This window comes from Macrobrachium nipponense, chromosome 11, assembly GCF_015104395.2.
Source record: "Macrobrachium nipponense isolate FS-2020 chromosome 11, ASM1510439v2, whole genome shotgun sequence".
NCBI lineage: Eukaryota > Metazoa > Arthropoda > Malacostraca > Decapoda > Palaemonidae > Macrobrachium > Macrobrachium nipponense.
Genome location: NC_061087.1, coordinates 45,698,429 through 45,723,379, shown reverse-complemented (window position 1 = coordinate 45,723,379; position 24,951 = coordinate 45,698,429). Strand labels below are relative to the sequence as shown.

Below are 24,951 nucleotides of genomic sequence, written 5' to 3'. Positions count from 1 at the left end.
CACCATCTGTCTCCATGTCACAGAAGACCTGGTTGAAAAGATAATTTGAAACACTCTCAAAGATAGCAACAATATATATAGTCTAATGAAACACCTAATTATCTAACACATTTATCGCTATTTTTTTTTTTTTTTTTTTTTACCTGAAGAGGGACATCAGGACAACATTTGTATGGGAAAATCATGTAGATTCCACTAGTGGTGTTGCCTTGTCTTTGTACATCTCGGCAGTTACGAATTTGTGGTCCGACGTCAAACCATAGAATCTGAGATTTTGGGAAAGCAGAAACCTTCTCGAAATTCAAGATTAATGCCATTGTCACTGCTAAGGCAATTTTCCATTGCATCATGAACATCCTGTACAAAAGAAATAAATCAATTATGAAAATCATGAGAAAGCGAGCCAAGTAGTTAGATCGGTGTACTAATCACTAAGTAGTACTTATTCACTAATTTACATTGACATTATTTTGCAGTTGTTATGAAATTCATGGTACATCCCAGCGGTATTGACATTACGTAAGGAGACAAGTAGTACAAACAAAGATGCATGCATACTTAGTCCAAGTCTAGAAGTATCCTTGTTTGATGCTAAAATTGCATCCATATGTCAAGGTTATTTATTGATAACATTTATACCACTGAAATATACCATGAATTTCGTAAACACAGACATACAAACACATAGCATGAAGGAACACCTGCTTGAGAATATCCTTAAATCCATGGTAGAAAGCTGAGTAAAACTGGAGACTTTAGAACAAGTTTCGTAGCTTATTCTACATTTTCACACTGGGTATAATGGAAGTTAAAACACCTTTATATACAAAATCAGAGAGACATTACGTGGTTATAGTTTGTTATTATGGGCAGTGTGTTCTTTAAGCAAAAGAGACAAGGAATGAAGATCAAGGTATAATCCAGGATGGAAATTTAAATTCCTTGTTGGCGATTCTTCAATAAAAATGGCCTCCAAAAGATCTTTGACCTTGCAGATTATCGAGAAATTATCCCATTTAATAGCATGGCCTGTCTAAAGTCAATGATCCACAATGCCTCGATTTGTTAAGGCTCTTGATATGGCATATTTGTGCTGAGAGCATCTCACCTTTAGTTCTTTTGATGTTTGACAAATATAAATCTTATTACATTCTTTACAAGGAATACTGTATGCAATATTGTTTGAATTTGGTGGGCTATTCTTAATTAGTCTATTTCTCAAAATATTATTGAATTTAAATACAAAGTTAATATCAATAGTTTTTAAAATGGGTACAGTAGGAATGAACTTAGGATGAAATAGTACTCAAAATATTCATAAATTCCTTGTTAATACTGGTTGAATTGTAATATGTCTTTTTGCTTTATTTTGACAAAGTTCCAAAAAAATATGAAGGGTAACATGAATCTCCTATTTTATTAATATTTGAAACTCATTTTCTAAACATTCAGGACTACAAATTCTAAGAACTCTGTGATACTTACTGGAAAATTTTGACATTTTTGTTTGTTTAGCATAGCTAGAATTAAAATAAATATATGACAAGTTATTCGTGGGTTTCCTATATACTTAAAAACTAAAATTCGATATTTTGTTAGTTATTTGAAGTAACCCGAAAAAAAGTCCTTCAACTAAATTCATTGAAAGTGATATAGATATGTTTTTCTTTTCCAGTTTGGATATCTCTGAAATGATGTTTGTGCACGAAACCCCATCACTGATGGCATACGATAAACCACAACTTTAGGATTCTGGTTCAGTTCTTTGCTTGAAATTCCATTTCACAGTTATCTTTAGGTTTGTTATATTCCAGTCACTTATCTCGATGAGGCAGTTTATCCAGGTGATGCACTAATCTATGTAGATTGAAAATAAGGCTCTTATAAATTTTGTTCAGAAGCACTGTTCTCCAACCCGGGGAATCTTTTCCATGAATTGAAATCTGTCATTTCTCAGTTTCTTGAAAATATTAAATTCAAGCCTTTTTGTCTTTTCTGTGTTTTTTTCAGGGAGATCACACACAATTCATTGGTAAAGGTATCTAAAGGTGTGTTAACTTCTATCATATTCAGTGTGAACTTGAAAATGTAAAATAAACTACGAAAGTACTTGTTCTAGAGTCCCCAGTTTCACTCACCTTTCTACCGTGAATTTAAGGATATTCTCAAGCACGTGTTTCTTCGTGCTACATTAAATATAGATGCCACGCGAAACACTCTACTCCTGTTCCCTTTTCTGGCAGATGTTCTCTTCAATTTCCAAAAGATATTGGTTAAAGCAAATAGTATTCGGCTTCGAAGAAAATTCCCGCAAAAGTGGCTGCAAGAGCAAGTGATCCCAAAGTCATTATTACCTAGGTAATAACGAATGGACAGTGAATCTCCTTTCAATGACTTGCGTGTGATCTCCCTTAAGAAACATAGAAAAGACGCAAAGGCTAGAATTTAATATTTTCCAGATTTCATGAACAAGATTCCTCCGGACGGAGAATAGTGCTACTGAACAAAATTTATAATAACCTTAAATTCAATCTAAACAAACAATCAAGAATTAAAAGCCTCATTGAGATAAGTGACCGGAATAACAAACATAAAGATGACTGTGTAATAAATCTTTCAAACAAAGATGAGATTCGCGCACAAACATCATTTCAGAGATATCCAAACTGGAAAAGAAAAACACAAATATATCACCTTCAATGAATTTAGTTAAAGGGCTTTTCTCTGATTACTTCAAATACCTAATAAAAAAGTGAATTTCCCGAAAAGGTTCATAGATTCAATTCAAGAAACGAAGAAAGATAAACGTTTGCATATTACTGAAGCTGACAAATGCAATTGATTTGTACAGATGGATAAAATTAGTTATGTGGAAAACATGGAAAACTTAGATATTATCTGCCTATAGTATTTCAAAAGACCCATTAGCTGATGTCATATAAAGTTTAAATTCTAAAAAAAAAAAAAAAAAACTATAACAAAAGAATTCAGCTCAATAAAAGAAAAAGTAACGACGATCGGCCCATCTTTACTTTACATGTACGGATAAATCATGACTCATAAAAGAGATTTCCCTAATTGTTCCATTATCAATCGGCTCTAATATCTAAAAACTTTCTAATTATCTAGTTAAATTACTTTTACCTATCCTGGATACTATTTCAAACTCCCATTTACCACACTCTGCAGATTTCTGTGTTAGACTCCCCATATTGAATTAGCCAATATTTTTCAAATGAAACCAGTTTTGATGTAACATATTTTTTCACTAAAGTTCCTATTGCTGACTTACTGCAATAAAATTCAAATAGAATATGACGAAAATACTTGTATACAATTTTTGGATGTCTTAGTTATTAGAAATCGCACCAATTCTACTTTTAAATTATATAGGAAACTCACGAATAACTTGTCATATATTAATTTTTACCTTAACTATGTCTAACAAATTAACATGTTAACATTTTCCAGTATGTATCTCAGAGCTCTTAGAATTTGAAGTCCTGAATTTTTAGAAGATGAGTTTAAAATTATAGATAAAATAAGAGATTCACTATGTTACCTTCTATATTTTTGTGAGTTTTGTAAAAATAAAGGAAAAAAAGATTTATTACAATCCAACAAATATTAATAAAGAATTTAAGAATATTCTATGTGCATCATTTCATCCTAATTTCATTCCTGCTGTACCTATTTTAAAAACTATTGATAATAACTTAGTATTTAATTATAATAATATTTTGAGAATTAAAACTAATTAAGAATAGCCCACTAAATTCAAACAACAGTGTATGCAGTATTCCTTGTAAAGAATGTAATAAGATTTATATTTGTCAAACATTAAAAGAACTAAAGGTGAGATTTTCTCAGCACAAAAATCAATAGGCTTAATAAATAATGACATTTAGGGATCACTGGCTTAAGACAGCCCATGCTATTAACTGGAATAATTCCTTGATAATCTTCAGGGTCAAAGATCACTACAAAAGGAATATTTCGTAGTACATACTACATTTTCAGGCAGACCTTTATATTCTTTGAACAAAATAGACAAGAAGAGACAATCAAGGAACAATCCAGGATGGAGATTTAAATTCCTTGTTGATGTGGCTTCAATAAAAATGGATTCAAGCAGAGTCCTTTTGCGGTGATCTTTGACCGTGCAGGTTATCGAAGAATTATCCCAGTTAATAGCATGGCCTGTCTTAGGCGAGCGCATAATAATCAACAGTGTAATTGTGAAGGTAAAACAAACAATTTAAACTTGAAGGAAATCGGCGTGCAACGACATGAGTTCCAGTACTAGCCGTACAAGTGCTAACAATAGCAGTGCCAAGGAGAGGGAAAGTGTGAGAGAACTATCAACAATTATATAACACGCGTTAGAAGATTTGCACAAATTAATAAAAGAAACAAAAACAAAAAAACCCGTCGACCCATCCACAATTTCGGCCGAAGTCGTGTCGTTCCTGTCAGCACTATCAGATGAAAAAAGAAAACAACTGCCAGTGTCAGATGGATCAGTGCCCGAGTTTGATAACTCACACACTGGCGAAGTTTTCCTTTCGATCGAGAATTTCATAAAAATGTATGAAAAAGGCCACAGTAGGCTGGAGAGATAGAGAGAAAAAAAAAAAAAAAAAACGGAAAGGCAGCATGGCAAATTAGGAGTTGGGATGTCAGTTATTCAGCAGACTGGTGTACTTTTAAATATATATATATAGGTATAGGATTTCTAAATATATTATATATATATATATATATATATATATATATATATATATATATACTATATATATATATATATATATATATATATATATATATATATATATATATATATATATGAATGATTAAATCACGAAAAAGGTAAAAACATGATGATTATATAAAACAAACTTACGGCCACAGAGGAAAAGTGAAACAATTGTGATGCTAAGTACTTTCGTCTTATTACAAAAACAAAAACAAAAAGTTGCAAGGTCACAGAACGGACAATGTATTAACATCAAAATCAACCTATTGGTAATACTCTTTATTCTGTCTTTCAAAACCATCTGGAACATATGTTTCAATACAGGGCCAAAAGAAAATAATCCTTAGCTTATATTTAGCTTATATTCTAACAAGTTCCTGGAAATAGTTTAATTGCTTTTTAATATTTCATTGCTTTGCACCCAATTTTTTCTTTAGAACTTTTCAGTTAGATGCAAAAATAGAGCATTATTATGTATTGGTAATAGGAAGAAAGGACTTAGAATCTCAATTGCTTCACTTTTCCTTCGTGGCTGTAGCTTTGTTCGTATAATCATAGCGCTTATATATATATATATATATATATATATATATATATATATATATATATATATACGTATATATATATATTATATATATATATATATATATATATATATATATATATATTTATTACGCCTTTTTTATGAAGGCGTTTTGTATTTGCTTTACATTGAAAGCAAATATAAATTTGTAGCGTTGGCCAGCTTCGCTGCTCTCTCTCTTTTACTCGACGACCTCTTTCCTCCCTCTCACACAACCCATGATTCATACTTAAAGTTGGTGAATTAGCTTCCGAATTATAAAAATAAACTTTATTTGTAAAAAAATAAATAAATGAGATTAAGGCACTGATTAACTAAGTAAGTCGAGTCCTGGCACCTTAATTTCTACATGAAACATGAGTAAAACCTAAATGATACACCGACAAGGTAAATCAAATATAAAATAGGAAACCAATATAAAACTTGGGATTGGAAAAAATCAGTCAAAATTCCGTTTCTTCCAAATAAATACAAAAATACACAAAAAATCACAATAACTTTCCCCTGTGAAGACTATATATAGTTAATAATGACTTAAAAATATTGGAAAAGAAGGTCCTAAGGGGATCCCGTGGCCATGCCATCTTGCTTATAAACTTTCCCATTAAAAATAAAATGGGTATCTGTGACCGAGAGTTGCAAGAGTTTTTGAAACTATTCCTGGTAAAACTGTGGTTAATTGAGAATGATAGTCCCAGTGTCTAGACATAATTTTTTGGGGCAAAAAATTCATTTATGTCATTCAAAAATCAGATAGAACACTTCCAATGGCTCATTTCTAGTATTCGAAGTCTTGCCAAATAACATTTCTATGGTGATTTGTGCTCTGTACCTAGTGTTCTGCAGGAAATTTCATATTTGTACCCTACGATTTCAAGTGATTTAAACTTTAATTAGAAACCAAAGTTCCATTCTATCACATGGGAAATTCACTGTAATCATAGATCAGGCATCATGGGCGGCAAACATCAATTTACAGATTTCTCAAAACATGCACAATTTTCTGTACCCTGGATAGGATAGCTGGGTCGAGCATAACCCGAGGGGTGTTTCAAAAAACATGTTTTTTTTCCTTAAATCATCGTCTATCTAGAATCTGGGTGTGATCGATCTGCAAGAGGATAGCAGAACACACTACAATCATGTCAAAACTTGCGTTTGCCTTGCGTTTGTCCTTTCCCCTTTTCTGAGTAATAGTTTGTTTTGAACATGTGTGGGATACAAAGGCAAAGTTATCAAGTAGTGATTTCCAGTCTAACACTGTTGACTCTTGGATAGTTTTATATTGTTGGAAAATGTAGGTATGTGGTGTGTGTACATTATGCATGCCATTGGTTGTGGCTAGGATGACTTATATATATTGCCATTTATTCCAATAACTTTCGAATACCAGTTTCTCAGTCTTTGCCATTTTTTTTTTCGGCATTTTTCATCAACATTGGCCAGCCGGCAGTATCCTCTGGGGATGGATGTCATCAACTTACTTCTGATGGAATTATAAAGTGATTTTGATGATGATTTAGAGGTTGCTGACAACACTATATGGCAAGAAGCCAAGTTTGTGTAACAGAGTTGGACGCGAGGGTGATGACCTTGAAATGATTACGACACAAAAGGGAGAGAGAGGGGTGGGAGTAGCGGGTCTCTGCCTTTTCTGGTGACAGATTACATGAGCCTATGTCAATAAATGACGACACACTGTAGAGAGAGAGAGAGAGAGAGAGAGATAGAGAGAGAATAACATTTCTGATATGAGAGTAAATTACATCTTAATGCAGATATTTTTACATAATTCCATTCTGGATAATATGAGTTTATCTATAAAATAAATTTACCTTTTCCTATTTCATTTAGGTACCAAAATAATTCGTGAAATTTTGACAATTTCTCTGGCCAAAAAAACACCCTTTTTTTCTCTTTTTTCATTTTGACCTCTATGGTTCCGACACCTTTTCTGGCAGTTACATATTATAAATAGTAATTTAGGAAGGATTCCCTCATTTTTTGTGTGTATATGGCGTATTTTGTATTTTTTGTAAATATTTTTGTAAATTATTGTTTGAGAGAGAGAGAGAGAGAGAGAGAGAGAGAGAGAGAGAGAGAGAAGAATAACATTTCTGATTTAACAGTATATTACTTCTTGGTGAAGATCTTTTTACATAATTCTGTTCTAGGATAATATGAGTTTATTCTATAAAAAAAAAATTAGCCACTTCCTATTTCATTTAGGTACCAAAAATATGTGTGATTTTTTTTTTTTTGGCCAAAAAACTCACCCATTTTTCCCGCTTCAGATTTTCACCTCTCTGGGTCCGACACCTTTTCTGGCAATCATATATAGGAAAATAATAGTTTTAGGAAGGATTTCCTCAATTTTTGTGTGTATATAGCGTGTTTTGTATTTTTTGTAAATATTTTCGTATATTATGTTTTTATATACTTATTTTTTAAATATATTTGTAATAAATATTTAATTTGTAGATGGGTATGATATATCTTCTCTGTAGTGTTTGGCAATGGTGAAATTAATTTTAGAAATTAAAATGTACAGCATAGCTACAGTTTTTGAATTTTAAAAAATTTTTCTGGGCGCTTGGGTCAAGCTTACCCCACAAACCTTTAAAGGGGCACCAAAATAGCGATACCTGTCCAGGGATAATATGCTTAGATTCAAAGCTTTATTTGTGAAAATTACATGTTCCCACAAGGACTCTTTTCTTGAAGGCTGCAGTCACAAAATCTAGTGCATAGGACATCTTTCCGATTGCATGAACATGAAGCCCGTGGGCATCTTTTACAACTGCAGTGAAGAGTGTACCTATTCTTCTGCCAAAGGGTTGTGCCCAACAATAGGAAGTAGCAACTCATTATCCAGCACATATCCAAATGATGTTCGATCTGGCTTGTCAACAGCAGTCTCAAACACACAAATTGTCAAATAAAATCACGAGCAGATAGATACTTAGAGAGACAGAGAGAGGGAGAAAAAATAGAATATTAAAAAAAAAAAAAAAATTATAATCTTAGTATAAAAGCAGTAGTTTGATCTATCTGTCTGTTGTTTCTTATCACTTTTCACCAGTGCGGAATCCCACGTAAGTGCTCAACAGCTGATGGACCAATTTATTAGCATTAGGGTTAAAGAGGGTTGAAGGAGAGAGGGTCTTTCCCTACTCAGTGACTACCTATCTAACATGAACAAACCATTTTCAAATCATTGCTGAATATGGTAAGATACAGGTGAAAATTAAATCCTGGAAAACTACTGCTCGGTTGGTATGTTTATGGTAAACTTTGAATTGTGAATTCTTATGCACTGACAAGTAAAGCAGGTACAACAACAAAGGAAATAACAAGGAAAGGAAATAAAAAGTTCGAGCGTTAGCTATGCAAAAAAACACCAGCGTGAGATAACTGTTACTTTAGAGTACAGTCACATTGTCTGGGGCTGTGGCACCCGGCCTCACCGCCCGGGTACCGGGCCCACTAACTAGTGTAGTACAAAATACTGAAGAAGCTACTGTTCATGTCGTTGTTAAATGACAATTAGGCGATTAGAAGCCTACGAGTGAAACAGAGTGAAGAGGTGTGGGTAAAAGAGAGAGAGAGAGAGAGAGAGAGAGAGAGAGAGAGAAGAAAACTAACCACAAAATATTGGGTAGAGAGAGAGACGAGAGAGAGAGAGAAGAGAGAGAGAAGAAACTAGGGAAGAGAGAGAGAGAGGAGGACGATGAGAGGAGACCAGATAGAGGAGAGAAGAGAAGGAAACTAACCAGCAAACTATGTCTGAGTATTTAAAAATCACTGCATTGTATGTGATGGTGGCAGGATATGGCATGGAGTCTAATGGCACTATTTTATTTTTGCTTGAAGGTAAGCCTGTACGATGGCTGACACCCCTATGAGAGTGTATGTGTACCTTAAGTAGGTGCTTGGTACATCCCACTCAAGTCCCAAAATTACACTTACGGCAATTAAACTTGTAAACTATACAGGTACGCATGGGCCCTGGGAGGGTGTCTTTAAAGCGAAGCAGTCTTCCGATTGTAAGAGGGTTATTTGAAGTAAATCTGAAGTCAACATATGAATACAAATAGCTCATGAGTGACTATGATGTATGTATGAATGGGACAGAATTATTGATGAAGGTTAGAGAAACATACGTTATCTTTTTGGGAGCGTTGCAGACTACAGTTATTCGCTTAAAAATATTGTCTAAAAATTCTTTAATGATTTTATTGAACACGTTCAAGGGAGAGCAATTATTCTTAAAATACGTAACTAAAAACCTAACTTCAGATAAAAGTAATTCCAGTTGGAGCAATGAGGAAAGGCTCGATGAATCAGAGTTCTACAAGAATTGGCCTTGAAAACAAGGGGATAATGGCTAAAAAAGTTTAACCCAAGGCAGGTAATAATTTTCTTTCTAAAAATGCCAGTCACAAAATTTCCCTCGGAACAATAGATCAAAATATCTTAAAAGGAAATGCGGCCATTACTTTCTTTTTCCTCAGTCAAAGTAATATTTGGATGAAAACACTTGACAAAATCTAAAAACAACGGGAAATGACGTTCCTTAGTGAAAAGTAAAAACGTGTCATCTATAAAATATGGGTATAAAAGTATTTGAGCACTGAATTAATTTTTTTTGTTCTAAATGACTCATAAAAATATTGGCCATACCATTTATTTGCTTATAAACTTCCCATTGAAAATAAAATGACCGAGATTCCTAAGAGTTTTTAAATTATTTCTGGTAAAACCGTGGTAATTCGTATTCAGGTAGGGAATAATTTTCCGAGGATAATGGTTTTCGAAACCATTGATAATATCCTCGGAAAATTACTCCCTACCGCGAATAAGTAAATTAGAGCATGAATTACACGAAAACTCAATTTTCATCAGATACGATTGTGCAGAAAATTTCATTGAAATGTGTAATTTTTAAACGTCCATAATAAGAGAAGGCCCACCTTCCTAGAAGTCTACCCAATTTTTTTTTGTGAAGCCACGACCCTATATATATCAAATCTGAAGAGTAACTGTCTGCCTCTCTCATGCACACAGACTAGAGAATAAGTTGGAATGTATGAATGGGCTTTTGGTCAACTTTTCCCATAGAAGTAGTACAACGTGGATTTGAAGGTTAATGAAATGAAAATTGGAAGCTATAGAGGTGATTTGATGGATCAGTGATTGGATGTTTAAAACTGTGTTAAAGGAAGCTATAAACATCCAGAAAGCTAGACAGAACATGCAAGATAAGTTGAAACACTGTGTACACTAGGTGTTTGATGCTCTGATGATCATATAGTCCTCATTCACCAAATTCTTGTCTAACAACAACTTTGCTCTATACAAGTCATCCCTCTGTTGTTCCTCTTCCCTTCTCAGTCAAAATACTACCTCACTCCTTCCCATGCGCACCAAATATACTTGTTTTCACAATTGTGTTTATTACTTCTATCCTAATAGAAATTTTACATCTACTTGTTCTGTTTTTTTCAACTTTCTCTCATCTCAAGATATCATGCACACATTTGTCATAAACTCATTTACCCTGGAATTACCATGTTTTGTCCAATATTCAGTTATGCCATTGTTACCTAAAAACAAAAGTTGGTTGACATTATGTCTTTACAGTAAATTAAGTATTAAACTGAACTATTGTCCGTCTTGAATAAGAAGCTTGTTATTTGCTTGTTGTGAATAATAATAAAGATATACATACGTTTTGTTGCCAAGTAAATTTCAGATGATCAAACCCCGGTGGTGTAGAACTAAGGCCAAAAGCAAAATCGTACTGAGAGGCTGTGCCTCAGGAAGCTCTTTATATGCCCTAAGTGATCTACGATCTTGTTTCCTTTTCCGGACTTCCCCGGTTCTTTACGCTTGTTCATTCATCTCAAAACCGTGAAACCATTAAACAGATGGCTGATGGTGCTCTCTTATAGCTTACTACATAAACACTGCGGTCCGCTTCCCATTAAATCTGCTATGTTTTGTCTACTGTTTCAAGCACTTATGTTCTAAATAAATAGTATATCAGATTACTATCGTGAGTCGATAGTGTTTCTTTCATGATTACAAGCAACCTGATATCGACGTTGCGATGAATTCCTGTGGAATTATTTGACTGCTTTCATCTATATTGCTATTTAACCTTTGAAATATCATTGTTTTTCTGTATGGTGTCTTTACGTTGCATGGAACCAGTGGTTATTCAGCAATGGGACCAATTCCTCTTCTCTTTATTTGAATAATGTTCCTCGGTCATCATATTACTATTATCAGAATTATTATGTTTTCTCTGTGCTGCTTGAAAAAATAAAATAAACTTTCACATCATAAGATGTTCCAGATTTTGTAAAAGGGCGGATAACATTATTATTATTTTATTTTGTCTTTAGTTCTAACAGAAACGTCTGCTATTATTCTGTAGTAAAGTGAAAGGGATACTTTTTGTGAATTAATGTACTATTCTTCATACACAATTTTACTATTCTTTAGCACACACGTGTTAGGAGAGCTAAGCAAACATTAATGGTTGTAGTTTCTTCCATCTGAGATGAATATATCGAGACGAAAACTCCAAATCTTAATAAACAGGTCTAATTTTCATCTCTGTCTTCTTAAGAGAGTAATAATGACCAAGCCATGCGACCCAGTTTACCCCATCAGCATAGGATGTGTGGTTTCCAGAGTGATACTTCCCATTAAGGTTTGATCCATGACATGCCTTGTACCATCAAGCCCCTTTGCACCTGAAAATATTAATACCAACATCATAAGCACCAGAACTATGCATAAACGCAGAAAAAGGAAAGACATATTATGAGAACTTTAGTAGCATTAGCAGTAAAAATATTACTTACTATATCTCACCATATTACTTGGATATAAATGGTTTGCTCCACATGAAATGGAATGACTAAAGAAATTTTCACAGAAGTGTAGGCAATGAATTTACTCTACTGAACCGATATCTGGAGGATGTATATCGTTATCGATGCCTTTGGCCGAAAATTTCATTCCATTGTGGTTTGTAAAGGTGTCACCAGCAACTCCACTATATTCCACAACCTCCAGTTTGTAAGATGAACTTCGGTCGTTGACATAGAAAAACTTGTAATTGGCCCACCATGCATTGTTATTAGTCAGCCAAATCAAATCTTATTTCATTCACTGGATTCATTTCCTAATTTCCTAATTCTCCCTTTAGGTTACCAAAGCCAAGGGCATACTCCATCCAGGTTTGATAGAAGTCTTCCCTTGGTTCAATGTCAGTCCGACGTTGAATGACAGGCCATCCACCACCGTCTGTCTCCATGTTACAGAAGACCTGATTGAAAAGATCATTTGAAATACTCTCTAAGGTGGCAACAACATAAGCAGTCTGATGAAACGCCTAATATATTACATATTTATGCTGAAGGCATATTACAATTCTTTTACCTGAAGGGGGACATCACGACCACATTTGTAAGGAAAAATCACGTAGATTCCAATGGTGGTGTTGCCCTGTCTTTGTACATTTCATAGACGATGAGAGTTTGGGAAAGCAGAAACCTTCTCGAAATTCAAGATTAATACCAGTGTCCCTACTAAGGCTGCTTTCCATTGCATCATAAACATCCTGTACAAAGGAAATAATTCAATGATGACATTGATGATACACACGAGTCAAATTCTTAGGTATGTAAGGACTTGTTATTAATTTACACTAACAATATTTTGCAGCATTTTCTCAAAGATTGCAGTCCTATCATCAGGCTTTAAAATGGGAATTTCTCAGAAGAAAGCATTTCAACCGTTGTAAATGAATACATATCTTCCTCTTCCTTACTCTTGAAAGCTGCTTTTTCCAGAAATTCACAGGACAATGTTAAAGCAGCACACAGCTGGAAGCACCAGAAGAACAGGAAAGATAAAAAACAAAAATTTTTTATTGACAGTGCAATCATAAGACAAGTGAAAAAAAAGTAAGAATATCACTCAGAAATTATTAATGCTAGATCGATTATTAATGCGAGATCCACTTGCAATGAGAAGGTGAGAATCTATAACTATAACAAAGAGAAGAAAAGCTTATATACTTTTCAGAATTGATGATATTCAACGAAATCCTGATGTGACTATAAACGATGTCTTTGTCAGAGGCTGCTTGTCACTAGTTTATTATATTAAGGGTGTTACCCGAATCTGAACATGAAGACAAAGTACAAGATATTCAGACAAGTGGAATCAGTATCAACCTCAAAGAATTAAAGTAGCTATAGATATCTATCTTTTTAGGTGAAATAAAATCCTAAGGTAAATCATCTTGTTATAACCTTCCTATAACCAACGAAATTTGTAGGCTCAGATTCCGAGATCTCTTTCTTGTCCTTACCCGGCCGAGGACTCGAGAAACTAGAAATGGCAGCAAAAAGGAAAACGCAGATTAGATATAGTAAACCAGTTTAAATAGTTTAAGAATTTAATCAATCCTTATAATCATCTATCAAATAACCTTATGAATCATACACAAAATATTCAAGTAGCAAGGTATAGGGAAGCAAGTACCCTAGTTTCTAGTAAATGAAATATGAATATACTTATATATAAAAGAAATAACCGTCGAGGTTGCAAAATTCCGAAACTGTCAGAAGATGGAGTGAAACATAAGCAAATGCAGGGAATCAATATTGGCTTATGTAAAACCAGACATAACACGCGGTACGACATAAAAAAAACTTAAGGTAATTTCTATAAAAACAAAAGTTAAATAGTATCAGACATCCAACATTCCATAATGTGTCCAATCTAAGTTCTAACTGAGAATAATGAAAGATTAACTTGGTAGATAAATTCAATTCAAAAAAGTCATCTTAGCATAGAAGAAGAAAGAATGGGAAGCCTTCACTTAGAAAAAGGTTCACGTCATTGCGGGACCACAGAATTATGCCTACCAATGAATAAGAAAAAGTCTTCTGTATTAAACCATTCTCCAATTTGGTGACACATCAGATGTTGGAGATGCATTTTGAGTTACTTTTATCAGGAAAACATTGAGTAACTTCTTAAGTCTTGGTGCTTTCTGAATCACTAACAAATGTCTTTGCCAAGTCTGTAGAGTCTCGACAGAACCACTCGTGAAAGAGAAGCAGTAACTTCAAGAACTTACATTTATCTAAGAACTAATATATTGAGAAACTTCGAATATGAAAGAATAGGATATTTTTTGAATGATGAAATTTTAATACACAAGTAACGGCTATTAAAGTACCTACCAATATAGACTGAGTGGTATTGCTTCAACTTGACTTAGCATACAAGTGCGATAGAAAACTGTAGAAAGTTTTGCCAATGAAAATTCAACATGAGTAGGTAGAGTACCTCCATAGTTGCCATGCACGCTTATTGTTAACAGGAAAAACAATGACTTATTTAAGTTTTTTTGCAGCTAAAAATAAATGAAGACATTCAAGTATCTTAAAGGAGCACATAGTGAACACCAAGAACAATGAAACTAATAAAAATAGTTACTTACCTCCACTGGCCATACTCTTTCTAGAACACATTTCACATTTATCAAGTATGAATTGAAAATTATTCATTATAACAGATAAATTCATTAAAGAATATCAGTAATGCTGGTATGGTCGTTTGCAGTTTTTGGGTAAATTTTATAACAATGTTTAGATATTTTCATTGATTCTGTCAGGACGACATTTGGGCAAATGTTCGCCCTTCCATTGTAAAAATCCCTATATCCATATGTCCTCTTTCTTCCAGGAACTAAAATGTAAAGCAATTTACACCCTTTCTTTTGATGTATATATGTTGGGAATCCGTTCCCTCAATGTAAAATTATTCGTGTATTTTCATCTGTGAAGAAACACATTCACAGCAGGGGCTCGTCCCTTTTTAGTTATATTTGTTTGCGGGTGCGTTATGGACACTACGCTTCCATCCGCACACCAACTTATGAACAGCCTCATTTGCCGAATAAAGTTAGTTCGCTCACTCTCCTCGTATTGCTCAGACCTCACAATTGGTGACACAGGAGCATGTGACCCAAGTGGTTTTGGCTTTGCCATTAAGGGACTAATTACCACTGCTCACCTTCAGAGAACCTTTAACGAACCCATATGACGCCTAGTCTAGGTTCTCTGGTACTCCTCGACGCCATTAGCGGACTCACAACGGCATTTATTCACAGAAGTGATTTGGCGCTCAGTCTTAATGTTTGGCCTGCCATGCATTACTTCTTGTCGACCGTATGCGTGAGTCTGACAATATGATGGAGAGTTCAGCGCATTCACTCAATTCCTCAGTGTCCGCCTTGCTAGGAATCCTCGAGATGATCCTTCTTCGCGCTTGAGTCCTCTTTGATGCTTGTGCCCCGCGCTCCGAACGTCTGCACCATTGGAGCCCCACCACATCAAGCTGCCACCCTTCTGCAGTGACGATGTCGCAACATAGTTGCAACGGGCATAGATACAGTTTCGGATCCTCAGCATCACCCGGGACAGCACCAAGGCAGACCTCATCGCTGGGACCCTCAAAGCGGATGCCTTTAAACGCCCCACCCCATAGATGCACAGCCAGCATGGGGAGCTGCCCTACAAAGGTCTGAAGAGGGAGCTCATCCACGCCTTTTCCCTCCCAGTTCCCCAGTGAGCCATCCAAATTTTTTACATCGTGGTCAACCCCATGACCACCTTGGATCCCAGACTAACCTGGTACAAGCTCCAGGACCTGGTTCTCCTGCTAGAGGTGGACCATCAAGGACGAAAGCAGGAGGTGAGCATACTTTGCCAACTCTTCCTTTGCCAGCTGGTGCCTGAAGTCTGTGGCTAGATCCCTAATGCCGAGGCCATGGAGATGGAAAGTCTAGTGCAGTGGGATTTTGCGCTATTTACCGCCATCCAATCTGCAAAACTCTCCTCTCCTCTGTCAACCAACAGCCTACAGCAGGAGGACACGGTTGGTGCAGCATAACAGCAATTGCTGAAGCCCCTCCAAGACTTCAGGTGGTGCGGCATCCACCACCAGTTCGGCAGCAAGGCACGGAAGTGTGAGCAACCTTCCTCCTTCCGCCCTTCAAAAAACGACGGAGGCAGCGCCCAAAACAAGCCCCCCTGGCAGTGGCAGTAACGAAGTCCCAACCTATGGGCTTCTACGTCCAGGAAAGCATCTCCGGCCTCAGGATGATGGTTGACACTGGTGCCATGTAGTCGGTGTTCCCTTTGTCTGCAGAGGATCGCAGCCGCGCCCCCAACGACCCGACTGTCATCGTAGCTGCAAACAGGACGCCTATCTGCACCTCTGTCACCAGGGCCCAGACCATCGCATTCCTGGGCCGGACCTACACCTGGCCCTTCATCCTCGCTGATGGATGGACCCCTCTCCTCTTGGTGGATGTGGCCCGCCAGCACCTTCTCGATGCCACCATCTGCTCCATCCTTCCCCACCACAGATACGTCTACCTTCTCCAGGTGGCTGGGGCCACGCCCAAGCACGGTGTCTTGCACCATATTGAGACCAAGGGCCCCCTGACATGCCAAGTTCCGCCGCCTCCCCCTGAAGCTCCTCCAGGAAGCCAAGACCGCGTTCAAAGAAATGAAGAAGATGGTGATCTGTAAAACGGCAGCGAGCCCATGGGTGTCCCGCCTCCACATGGTGAAGAAGGCAACTGTACGTAGAGGAGCCACTCCCGATAGCTACCCCCTGCCAAACATGCAGGACCTCACCAAGGCCCTTCACAGCGCCAAGGTCTTCTCCAAGATCGACTTATTAAAGTCTTATTTTCAAGTCCCCATCCATCCTGATGACATTCCAAAGACGGTGTTCATCCCGCCTTTCGAATCCTTCTTGTTCACATTCTCCACCTTCATCCTGTGGAATGCTTGAGCCACCTTTCAACGCCTCATGGACAGCATCCTCGGTGACTTACCCTTCTGTGTCTGCTACATGGACGATATTCTTATCTTTTCCATATCGCCGGAGGAGCACCTGAACCACGTCCGGGCCATCCACAAGTACCTACAGGAGAACGGACTTGTCGTCCGTTTTGACAAATGCACCTTCGGTTCCGAAAAGGTGGATTTCTTTGGCCACGAATTACAGTAGCAGGAGTTCCTCCCATGGCGTCAAAGGTGGCTGCAGTGAAGTTCCCGACACCGACGACCATCAATGCCCTCCAAGAATTCATTGGGATGGTGAATTATTACCGAAGGTTCATCCCGGACATCGCCTGCACCATGTGTCCTTTGACCGAGGTCCTAAGGGGAAAACCTAAGAAGCTGACATGGGGAGAAGACCAGCAGCTTGCCTTTGCCCGAACCAAGTCTTCCCTCAGCAGGGCCACCACCCTGACTCAACAGGATCCCAACGTGCCCCTAGCGCTCACCACCAATGCCAGCAACATAGCATGTGGTGCTGTCCTGGAACAGCTGGTCAACGGTGTCACCACACTGCTAACCTTCTTCAGCAAGAAGCTCAAACCTGCCAAGACTCACTACAGCACATTCGACCGTGTGCTCCTTGCCGTCTACCAGGCCGTCCACCACTTCAAATATCTTCTGGAGGGCATCCCCTTCACCATAAGGATGGACCACCAGCTGCTGGTCCACGCCTTTGTCAAGGCGGGCAGCAACGCCATCTCGCAGCCGTCTCCGAGTTCAGGTGCTCCACCCTTCGCTGGGAGGACATCCCTTTCGGCCCCTCTAGGACAACGCTCCTATGCGATACTAGCACAGGACACCCTCGTCTCCTTATACCCGCCTCCTGCAGGAAACAGGTGTTCGACATCATTCACGGCCTCTCGCACCCGTCACCCCGCATGACAACCAGGCTCCTGACGGAGAAGTTCGTGTGGCATGGCATCAGAAAGGACGCTCAGGAGTGGGCCAGGAACTGCATTGCATGCCAGAGTAGCAAGACAGGAAGGCACACCGAATCAGGGATAGGCTCTTTTCTCCAGTCCAGGCAAAGATTCCGACACATCCACGTCAACGTCTTCGGGCCTCTTTCTCCATCCGACGGTGCCAGATACCTCCTGACAGTGATCGACAGGTCTACCAGGTGGCCCAAGACCACCCTGATGTCAGAAGCCACCGCAGACACCTGTGCTGAAGCCCTCCTGACCAGCTGGATCAGCCGCTTTGGAGTGCCTGACGACGTCACAACTGACTGATGACCTACTTCCACATAAGAGTTCTGGTCTTCCCTGGCACACCTGATGTTGACCAAGCACCACACCACAACGTCCTACAATCCCGCAGCCAACGGCATGGTGGAAAGGTTTCCACTGCTCCCTGAAGGCTTCCTTAATGGCCCGCTGCTAGGGCCTCGAATGAAAGGCACAGCTTCCCTGAGTCCTCCCCGGTCTACCAAGGGCAATCCTTCCCCAACAGAGAAGGTGTACAGGGAGACCCTGACAGTGCCAGGCGAATTCTTCTCCTCCGACAGCGATGATCCTGATATTCCCCTGGCTAGGTTGCATGCAGCCGTCCAGAAGTTCGTTCCCTGCCGAGAGACATACGTCGGCAGGACGAAGCAGTTCCACCCGTGAGGACTGGGTCTCAATATATTGCCCTAAACCTGCCATCAATCCCGACAAAGACAACCCTGCTGAAGGCCCTCGCAAAACCACGATGCCGCTGGTTTCTGACAGTGCCCATAAACTGTCATTGAGGTCGCCCAAGGATAAGCAGTCGAACCCCCCAGGCCCACTACCAGGGGTGGCATCCTGCTTTCCAGACCTCAAGACGATGTGCATGGAATTTATAGAAATTGAAATACTCTCCAAACATGATCCAAATCTAAATCCACTCATTCATTTGGGTAAGATATGTCGACGATGTCTTCGTAATTTTCCAAGGTAATCAAATAGACTTCGAACATTACTATATACCCAAGTTGTTTATTTCCCTTCCATGGATTTTTTTTGTTTATTTATTTATTTTATTATTTTTTGGGCTCATTTACCCATTACCCTTGTTTTTTACTTAAAGTGATGACTGATGATGCACCAGTGAAAGGCTCCCTGTATAACTTGTCATACAAACATTTTAGCAACCTTTCTTATCAACATCTTGTGGCGCATATTTATTTGTTTATCTGTTTTACTGTCTGTGGTTCTCTAAGATGTTGAAATCTGGAATAAACAGCGTTGACTATGCCATTCAGAAAAAGTCACCACTATGAAAACTTTTTTTAGAGAAATTTAGGTGGTTTGATTGATTGTTTTCTTGCGTAATTGCTACTGCTAGATGTTATATGTGCTGTTGTCCAATTACCTGTAATTTTAGGGTGTTCAATTGTTTTCGTTGCCATACCATCAGATGTGATAATTAATTATATCTCTGAAGACAGCGATAAGGTTCAAGAAATATTAGTTACATTGTCATTTTACGAAGTATGTCATTAAATGGTTTTCTTGGTAACTAGGATGGTGAAAAATGTCAGATTCCTAAAATTAATTATCATTTACCTATTTTCACAACATCATTATTAAATCTTACATCCCTGATATTGAGTAATGAAAGTGATGGTAGGAAAACACAGATAACATGGTTTGTAAGGAATTTAAACAGAGAAATTATCTGTATCATAATGAAACCATTTACAATCCTGTAACGAATATTCTAATAGAAAGATTTCGAACAAATCAATAAACAGTTGCTTAACTCAGAATATATCGAGAAAATATAGGCTGGTGTGTATCTGTTGTTATAATCAATTGTGCAACATCGATTTTTTTCTTAATGTAGAGACATCCTGTCAACTTCATGGCTTTCGAAAGCATAAACCATAAATTCTTGTCACTGTTCAAGCTGGAGGCCACCAGTATGTCGATGAAACAAAGGAACTGTATAAAGAATCATTTAGTATAATTACTAGCAGGTAAGAAATAGTCTCCAGTATACTATATGGCATATGTGGTATATATGAGAAAGGCTTCGACCAGGTAAAACACACTAATTTAATGGAAATGCTTGAAAACATCGGCATAGACAAGAATGATTTGAAAATTATAAGAAAACTGCATTGGTCACAGAGGGCAAGTGTGAAATCAATGGAAAAATGACAGAATATCAAGAGATCAGAAGAGGAACGAATTAGGATGTGTATTGTCACCAGACCATTTCTCCTCATATGGAGAAATGATAATGAGGAATATAAGAGATTGTGAAGGTATAAGGATTGGAGGACAAAATATCAATAACATAAGATACAATAGTAATAGCAGACTCAAAGGAGAAGTTACAAGTAATGCTGGATAAAATAAAGCACGAAAGTGAAAGAAAAGGCTTGAACATGAACGTAAAGAAAGCAGTGTATAGTCATATCCAAGAGATTACCAGTTCCAAGAGTTAACTTGCGGCGTGGGAATCAAATAGTCAAGCGAGTTGATAGTTTTAAGTATTTGGGTAGTATGATCACAGATGATGCAGGATGTGAGGTAGAAGTTAAGAAAAGAATAGGAATAGCAAAGAAAACATTCAGTGATATAGAACACCAACGAATCGAAAACTATTAATGAGATAAAGAAATAATTTTATGAAAACCTACATTTGGTCAACATTATTATATGGTGTTGAGAGTTGGATTTTCTCGGGAGGATTGGTGCAGAGGCTGGAAGCATTGGAAATGTGGTTGTGGAGGAGAATGATGAAGGTACCTTGGATAGCTAGATTGACAATGGAGGCAGTACTGATCATGGTTAGGGGAAATAGACAACTTATGCAAGTAGTGCGTAAAAGACTGGCCACACACTGAGGAGAGGTGGTATGGAGATTCTGGCATTGATTGGAATGAATGACAGAGGGTAGGAGAGGGAGAGGAAGACCAAGAGAGAAATACTTGGATGCTTTGGTGAGACTGACAAATGGAAGAATGACAGCCGCAGTGCAGCTGATGCGAGCTGCAAGTGACAGATAGAAGTGGAGATCCTAAACTCTGAGAAAACCAAAAGGTATACATAGCAATAGAGGGTAAGCAACACCTGTCCCCCTCTACAGTGCCACTCTAAGTACCATGCTGAGTGAGAGTGGACCTCTCTGCCCACAACACGACAGAAAGTGTACCCCCAGTAAGATGATGAGACAGTGAAATGTAAACCAATGCTGAGCAAAAAAAAGTAAAATTACAATAAAAGGCTGATAGTTACCATCGGAACAATTTTTGGTATTCAATGAGTGTACTAAAAATTGTGATGAGACACTTAAATTACATTAAAAAAATCCTCTCAGTATAGATGGAGAAAGCTCTCTCTACAGAAGGCATTAATAACCTAGATGTTATGAAGCCATTATTAGTATCCATAAATCAATCAATCTCTCTACAGAAACCATGAATGGCTTTGATGATTACGATATCATAGTTTATCTTTACAATCTGAAATAATAATAATAATAATAATAATAATAATAATAATAATAATAATAATAATAATAATAATAATAATAACAACAATAACAATAATAATAATAATAATAATAATAATAATAATAATAATAATTATTATTATTATTATTATTATTATTATTCGTCAGGAATATTAAGATCATCGGGAGAGCACCTGACTCACGACGTCTGCGTCTCCTAGAAGCGCTGCTCATCCTCGAGGAAAAGCCTCCCCTTAATACCACCCAAGAAGCGTTCCTGATACCGACGTGTGTGAGGAGGACCACATCCCTCCCCCCCAACGAAAGTACCAGCGCACATGAAACGAACACCGGACATGAGAATAATACCAGGGGTGACGTCACTCAGGTAGAAGCCAATCAAGAGGCTCCCGGTGATAACCCCCACCTGAGAAGGTCTGCAAGACTCGTCAACGCCCGCCATATGAGTCACCTTCCCGGGAACCAATGAAAACCCGACCTGCCGGAGAGGTGCTCTGACCGTACTCAAGAGCTCGCAACACCACGATAAAAGGAGATGGACTCGCTTGATAATGTCCTGTCGATCAGGAGGAAACGTCGCCTTAAAGAGAGAGAGAGAGAGAGAGAGAGAGAGAGAGAATTGTATAAGTAATAATAAATCAAATGACTCAACCAAATTTTACCATGCCCTTTGGTGCGTTGCTCGCCAGTCTAAGCAACAACGAGAAAGCCGTCATCAGAAAGATAGAGAAGACTCTTTACAAGATTAATAGTGCTGAAGCAGCAGTCATTATTATTATTATTTTTATTATTATTATTATTATTATTATTATTATTATTATTATTATTATTATTATTTATTAATTCTTTTTTTTTGCTTATCACAGTCCTCCAATTCAACTGGCTGGTGTTTATAGTGTGGGGTTCCCGGTTGCATCCTGCCTTCTTGGGAGTCCATCACTTTTCTTACTATGTGCGCTGTTTCTAGGAGCACACTCTTCTGCATGAAGAGTGTTTTCCTAGAAATAGTGCACATAGTAAGAAAAGTGATGGACTCCAAAGGAGGCTGAATGCAACCAGGAACCCCACACTATAAACACCACCCAGTTGAATTGGAGAATTGTGATAGGCAAAAAAAAAAAAGAAAAAAAAAATATATGAAGGTAGGAGACCCTCTCTCAAACATGTTTTGTTAAAGATGATGGCAGCATCAGTGGAATTGATTTTATATATGGTCTTTTCAATTCTTCTTATTATTATTTTCTCATCTGGGTTGATATTTGCTAATAGCTGGCCGATGTTCATATCTCGGTTAAAGAAATGTTTTCTAAAATAATAATTTATTGATATGATAACAAAAGTGGTTAACAAATCTTAGTCTAAGGGCGTAACAGAATTCCAACGTTTCCAACCGTATCATCGGTCCATTATCAAGGAAAGGTGAGCGTGAACTGATTGGAATGGGGTCGTTCGGCGGTATTTATAGTGTCCCAGGTGCTCTGTCTGACGAGCGCTGCATTTTCATTAGCTGAATAGAAGATTAAGTCCCTGAGTCAAGCCGTCTTGCAGAGGTGGAAGCTCGCACTGCTCTTCGTGTGCGGACGCTGGAGACTGGGAGCGTAGTATTGGGCAGGGGCACCTGATCGGTCCGTTCGATCGGCTCTATGGTGCCGGGGGGCGGCGCCCTACGCGCCACCGTCGGGAGGAGTGAAGTCTCTTGAGTGGTGTTGAGGCTGGGTCTCTCCTTCCCGATGTGTAGGGCCTCTAAGAGGTGGAGGCAACGGTGGTCTGCCGCCTTATCGATAATACCGATATTAGGAATAATGTCCTTCCAAATTATCCTGGTATTGTGGACGTTTTTTGCATGGTTATGAACGGCGCCTTCCTGAGCGTGGTAGGATATCCTCTTGGAAAATCACATCGTTGTCATACCAATGTAGGCGCTGGGCCATTCCCGGACAGGGAATTTGTATTGGTAGACAACGTTAGTTTTCTTGAGTGGGTCCTGCATCACAGGGGCTGGATTGTTTTTCATAATCAGGCCACTGGTCTTCTTGGTTTTGTAGTAAATGACAAATTTCACTTTCTTCTCAGGGTCCGTGGGGGAGACGTTCCTTTCGATGATGTTACGAAGGGCTCATTCATCCTCTTTGTATTTCTTGTGAAATACTCCCTTGTAAAAGAGAGTGACGTCTTCAAGGGCGGCGGGACGAGGCTCCTGCTGGTACCACTTATCGATGTTTCTGCAAATGGCTTTTTCGATGTCCCGTTGTTAATTAAAACTTTGGCAACACGTTCTAATTCAGTGTGTGTGTCCTTCCCCGAAGAGCAGTGTGAGAGAGCTCTCTTGATGAAGGCGCTGATTGCAGTGCGTTTGTATCTCTCTGGACACTCGCTCTCGCCGTTCAGGCACATGCCCAGGTTCGTGGGTTTCGTATACACTTGTGTTACGAAGCGTTCTTCGTGCTGCCCGACAAGGACGTCAAGGAAGGGGAGGCAACGGTCACGGCAATGCTCGTCGGTGAAGTTAAGTCTGCTATGTTTGGGGAAGGATTGTCGCAGGCGCTCTATTTCTTCCACCGTGTTGGCACTGATGAAGGTGTCGTCAATATATCGGACGTACATAGACGGTTTCTCGATGGTGGCGAATACCCGACGTTCCACAGCACCCATGTAGAAATTCGCGAAAAGTACTCCGAGGGGAGAACCCATCGCTACACTGTCTTTTTGCGTGTACATATGGCCTCTGTGGGTGGAGAAAGGGGCCTTTTTCGTACATATTTCAAGGAGTTTTTGGAGGGCATGCTCACGGTTGTTTAATGGGGGCGTGGAGTTGTTTCTATATACACGATCCAGAATTATCTGGATTGTTTCATCCACGGGGACGTTCGTGAAGAGGGACTCCACGTCCATCGATGCAATAACTCCTCCGGGGGGTGTCGTTTTTAGGGCTTCTATAAACTCGGCAGAGGACTTCAAACTGTGGTCATCTGGAACGTAAGGAGTCAAAATAGCATTCAATCTCTTCGCAAGCTGGTATGTAGGAGCGGGAATTTGGCTAATAATGGGGCGTAACGGGTTCCCTGGTTTATGGGTTTTAACATTCCCGTATATATAGCTAAGGTCGTAGTCCCCTACAATTGGCAGCAAGTGAAGGGCATTGGAAGCTGCATTGACAGTCTCAATAATCCTATTGGCCTCACGTTTAATGTCATCTACGAGGTTCTTAGTGA

The 24,951-nt window shown here is 38.5% G+C and overlaps 1 protein-coding gene and 1 pseudogene across 2 annotated transcripts in view; both read right to left on the bottom strand.

Annotated features, from left to right (window-relative positions):
• Positions 1 to 24,951, bottom strand: part of LOC135205671 (techylectin-5A-like) — a 107,844-nt gene that overhangs the window by 1,177 nt on the left and 81,716 nt on the right. Inside the window, exons 1-3 of one of the 2 annotated variants that reach the window (XM_064236542.1) lie at positions 11,071 to 11,228; positions 144 to 357; positions 1 to 28 (exon numbers count right to left, since the gene is read on the bottom strand). The exon at positions 1 to 28 is cut by the window's left edge and continues 367 nt beyond it. In XM_064236542.1, coding sequence (XP_064092612.1) covers positions 1 to 28; positions 144 to 356 — 241 coding nt within the window. In that variant the 5' untranslated portion in view covers position 357; positions 11,071 to 11,228. Of the gene's footprint in view, positions 29 to 143; positions 358 to 11,070; positions 11,229 to 24,951 lie in introns of those variants that run through there. The other variant, XM_064236564.1, reaches the window with a different exon arrangement.
• LOC135205765 (techylectin-5A-like) lies at positions 11,912 to 12,968 on the bottom strand (annotated as a pseudogene).